This window comes from Priapulus caudatus, unplaced genomic scaffold, assembly GCF_000485595.1.
Source record: "Priapulus caudatus unplaced genomic scaffold, Priapulus_caudatus-5.0.1 Scaffold661, whole genome shotgun sequence".
NCBI classification, from domain to species: domain Eukaryota; kingdom Metazoa; phylum Priapulida; class Priapulimorpha; order Priapulimorphida; family Priapulidae; genus Priapulus; species Priapulus caudatus.
Genome location: NW_014577722.1, coordinates 141,713 through 147,086, shown reverse-complemented (window position 1 = coordinate 147,086; position 5,374 = coordinate 141,713). Strand labels below are relative to the sequence as shown.

At 45.0% G+C, this 5,374-nt stretch overlaps 1 protein-coding gene across 1 annotated transcript in view; it reads left to right on the top strand.

The window, feature by feature from the left end:
- The first annotated feature begins 236 nt into the window (after positions 1 to 236).
- Positions 237 to 5,374, top strand: part of LOC106812561 — a 20,211-nt gene continuing 15,073 nt past the window's right edge. The window contains exon 1 of the mRNA XM_014816461.1: positions 237 to 584. Within this exon, the coding sequence (XP_014671947.1) occupies positions 254 to 584 (331 nt within the window). The 5' untranslated portion in view covers positions 237 to 253. The remainder of the gene's footprint in view (positions 585 to 5,374) is intronic.

Here is a 5,374-nt window from a genome sequence, read left to right as displayed (position 1 = left end):
CACACACATTTATATACACGCACGCACGCACGCACACACATATATATACACACGCACGCACGCACACAAACACACACACATATATATATATATATATATACAAACACGTTTCCTACAAGTTTTTAAATAAAACTATAACTTTATCAGTGTTAATTTATATGCTGTGACGTTAATATTTAAAAATAAAGATCCGGGAAAAATTCTATGAATCTAGGGATATGTACTCATCACCAGCATGCGTAATCGTTAAAACATGGATGTTATTTCGCATTTGTGTTCGACGCAGAAACTAAACCGTGATCGGGGAGTAATTGAACTCAATAAACTGCTACCCCAGGCTGATTGTGAAACGTACGAATCGTTAAAAAAGGAATTAACGCAAATTTTAAAAGATGACACTGCTAACTGGGAGAGTAAACAGGGTGCACTTTCGGGATCCAAGGCCCTCTTGCTTCACAGAGCCAATGAAGATGTAGGCCTAGTCCCAAATGAAGGAAAATGGATGGCTGAGTTTAGTGACATGCTTTTGACACGAGCGTTGGAACTTTTAAGTGATGCTGAGGTCAGAGTACGGTTAGCCGCAGGTATAACACTACCAGTACCACCACTAAATCTAAGTTATATTATAATGTCACACACAACTAGTACTAGTACGTAGTAGTAGTAGTACTAGTAGTAGTGCTGAGACGGTCTATGTCCCCCAGGGTACTAATAATCGTACCCTGGTACTATCTAATATGCCGGACCGTACCTCGCCTACTCTAACCCTATCCCTAACCCTAACCATATCCATATTATGATATCAGATAGTTACTAGGGTAAGTTCCGGTATACCGGACCGTACCCAGGGTACGTTCCGGCACTACCCTGGGAACATAGACCCTATGAGCAGTAGTAGTAGTACTAGTAGTATTATACTTAGTAGTACTTAGTAGTAGTAGTACTATAGTCTGTAGTTAGTAGTAGTAGCAGGCTTTCATTTTTAAGGGGCGCGATCGCGCTCGCGCTCCACCGCACACCCAAAATTGTGCCATGGTGCGCGCATCATCACGCCTCATAAAAGTGGTTGAAATCGCGCACCAAAAGTATGTCTATTACGTTTGAATAGCGCTCCATAGAGTTCTCAATGTAGGGGGGTACAAAAAGGTTAGCAACACACAACAATTTGTGGTGTGTAAGTGACTGAACGTATGGCAGAGGTACAGGTCTGGTTACTACCCTCTGGTTTATATATATATATAAATACAACTAAACAACAGCATCCAAATACAGGTACCTATACGGTAGCCACAAGTTACCTGCTCGTTTTCTACTATACGTGGCGAGAAGTGGTTTTCTGCTTTTTTAGTGGAGCTCTCCATCATGCCTCTTAAGGGTGTGATTATGGAGCGTGAAAATACCCCCTATGGTGTCCTAGGGGAGTGATTAGTAGTCCTCCTGTACTTTTCAAATCTGAAAGCCTGTAGTAGTACTAGTACTAGGGGTGCTACGAATCACAACTTCACGGTTCGGTTCGGTTTTCACATTTCGGTTTTCACATTTCGGAAACCCATTATCAGTAAGAAATTGGGTCACAGGTCAAAGGGCAGTGGGGGAAAAGCCACATCAGACATTTCTGAGGACATGGCCTAATGGTCAGAGTGAAAAACTTTTTTGTTTCAGTGCTCACCTACCATTTTTATCACTTTATTGAAAGGACAATAAAATGTGCTTTCCGCTGACATGCAAAGAGTAAGTGTCTGATAACCTTTTGACCCTCAAGAGGAAAGGTCAACATGGATTTGTTGACTGTTAACAAAGGACTGAACTGCTTTTGCTATTAGAACCCACTCTCCCCCCCCTCATCACCACCACTACGCTCGCGCTCAACGCATATTCATGATAACATGTAAATATAGTGAAGTCATTAAAGTTACACAGCTGTATCTTTATTACTGTACTACCGGTATAGCAAAGCCTATCATAGATTTTACATCTGTATTAAGGCCCGTCTCCACACACGCGGCACGGCATGCTTGCAGTATGCAACTTCTGTACGTCCTATATAGGGTTCGAGATGCGAAGAAATCTGTAGAACGTCTACTGTATATGACTCTACACACGCTCTCCCTCCCTCCCTCTCACACACTCTCCCTCCCTCCCCTTCACACTCTCCCTCTCTCGCCCTCTCTCTCTCTCGCTCTTTCACTCTCTCTCGCTCTCTCTTTCTCTCTCTCTCTCGCTCTCTCTCTCTCACTCTCCTGCACGGACGCACCGTTTGGTCCCCGACTCCTCCGCTGTTCTGCCTCTCCAGCGGCAGCTTGCACGTGAACTCCTTCGAAAGCCGCTTCTCCTTCGACTCCTTCATCGTGAAACACGTAGGAGTCGACGTGTGCATGCGCATCATACACGTGTGTGCGTGCGCATCATACACGTGTGTGCGTGTGTGCGTGCGTGCGTGCGTGCGTGTGTGCGTGCGTGCATAGGTGTAGACGTGTGTGCGGGTGTGTATGCGTTCGTGCATCCATGCGTAGGTGTCGACATACACGTGTGCGTGCGTGCGTGCGTTCGTTCGCGCATGCGTGCATAGGTGTAGACATACGTGTGTGTGCGTGTGTGTGTGTGTGTGTGTGTGCGTGCGTGTGTGTGTGTGTGACATAGGTGTAGACATCCGCGTGGGCGCGCCAGGGAATGCGAATCTTTTTTCTCTGTCGGACAATCGGTCAGGCACAGGGCGCACTTGTTGCGGTTCCACTGAATTTTTGTACATGCAGTACGTGACTGGTAATGAATATCGAGTTACCAGGTGAGAAGAAAATAGGGTTAGACAGCTGAACCTGTGCAAAAAATTAAGTAAATTAAATTAATTAATTTAAATGAATTTAAATTAAATTTAAATTAAATTATATTTTTTTGGTGTTGAAACCAAATCCACTAAAATCGCCCTTCTTCCCCTCCTCCTTCTCCACCAGCTTCTCCCCTCCTTCTCCACCACCTTCTCTCTTCTCCTCCTCCTTCTCCACCAGCTTCTCCCCCTCTTCCTTCTCCAACACCTTCTCCCTTCTCCTCTCCTCTTTCTCCACCAGCTTCTCCCCCTCCTCCACTACCTTCTCCTTTCTCCCCCTCCTCTTCCACCAGCTTCCTTCTCCCCCTCCTTATCCTCTTCACCCTTCTCCCCCTCCTTCTCCACCAGCTCCCTTCTCCCCCTCCTTCTCTCCTTGCTCCTTCTCCACCAGCTTCTCCCCCTCCTCCACCACCTTCTCCTTTCTCCCCCTCCTCTTCCACCAGCTTCCTTCTCCCCCTCCTTATCCCCTTCTCCCTTCTCCCCCTCCTCCTCCACCATCTCCCTTCTCTCCCTCCTTCTCTCCCTCCTTCTCTCCTTCCTCCTTTAATTAATTAAATTAAGTGGAAAAATTAATTAATTAATTAATTAAAATATTAATTGGATCCGGATTAGTGCGAGCGTGCAGGTGGGGGAGGACTGTGGTTGCCCCTTAACCTGTGGTTGCGTGTTGTAAGTCTACAGCCAGCGCACCTAGCGGAAGTGAACTGAAACGTGCATGGTAACACACAAACACACAAACCAACACTCAAAAACTCGCCGGTGAAAACATAACCCCCGCCATGCCCCTGGCGGAGGTAAAAAGTGCCAAGCTCATGAACACCGGAATTTCCAGTTTCCGGTTAGTGGCATTTTACTGACTATCAATACAACAAAAATCTTAATGAAATGTGTAACATTTATATACTCATCAACAACCTCTACATTCCATCTATGCAGCATAGCACTGGGGTTTAATTGTAGAATAAAATTAGAAGGATTAAAATTGATTAACATGCATTTTCATACAACTTCACACACATGCACAAATGAGATAGATTTCAGCCATCGTTCACACCCAAAAATGACGACCCTATTCTAGTTTACACTTTAGACCCCCGGATTAGCTTAGAACATATACAAAGTATATATACAGGGGTTCCAAACTTAGTCAGGTCGCTTAGCTTCATGATCGTTACAGAGCTGACAAAAGCATCAAACCTGCCACAGTTGTAGCCTATGGCAGTACTATAAATATTAGAGGGGGTGCCCAATGTAGATATTCTTTAGAAGTGAATTACATATAATTAAATGTTCGAACCGCGCCCGCCTGTATACGTACTGGGCGCATTGTATACAGCTGTTAACCCCGCCCCACCCCCCACGCGCATACGCTATTACGATATAGGCGGCATGAAAGTGTATTAACTCTCATATCTCGTGAACGAATTCAGCTACATTTCTAGAAATCTAGATACTTATAAGTTATAAACACGTCTTAGCTATAATCCCCCGTGAATTTTGAGTTTATTGAATCACGAATAGTTTAATTAATTACCAACAAGTGCCGCAGAGCGACAGCGCTCAACTGACGTGTACTGTAGCCGGGTATTCTTCTGATAAACTCACTGGCAACCGAATCAAGTGCGCCCTCCCGCCACCGTGTTCGCGCCCAGAGCATATATCTAGGATACTACTAAAGCTATGTCTCCACACACGCGGCACGACACGACACAGCAAAATGCAGCGCCAATGTGCTGAAAAAAAATACATTGTTATTTCGCGCATTGTAGCTGAGCGAATTGTGTTCACTCTGGTTCAGTGATCAGAAATTATGCATACATGTGCTTGTTGTCCATTGGCTGATGGTAGCGTGAGCAAACACGTGATAAAAACAATCGCGTTGATTGGTTCAATTGTCTTTTCGCCGTCACGTCAGCCGGCAAAAGTCAAACTCATTTGATCTTTCGCCGTTGCGTGAAACCGGGCTGGCGCCGTGCGCGTGTCAGTGGAGACTGTGCCATAAGATATAATAGATTTGAACTTTGCAGGTAGGGGTGAACGACGCCGTTTCCGTGGCGTTCCATGCCGTGCCGCGTGTGTGGAGACGGGCCTTAATACAGATGTAAAATCTATGATAGGCTTTGCTATACCGGTAGTACAGTAATAAAGATACAGCTGTGTAACTTTAATGACTTCACTATATTTACATGTTATCATGAATATGCGTTGAGCGCCGAGCGTAGTGGTGGTGATGAGGGGGGGGGAGTGGGTTCTAATAGCAAAAGCAGTTCAGTCCTTTGTTAACAGTCAACAAATCCATGTTGACCTTTCCTCTTGAGGGTCAAAAGGTTATCAGACACTACTCTTTGCATGTCAGCGGAAAGCACATTTTATTGTCCTTTCAATAATGATAAAAATGGTAGGTGAGCACTGAACACAAAAAAGTTTTTCACTCTGACCATTAGGCCATGTCCTCAGAAATGTCTGATGTGGCTTTTCCCCCACTGCCTTTGACCTGTGACCCAATTTCTTTACTGATAATTGGCGTTTGCCCGAAAATGTGAAAACGAA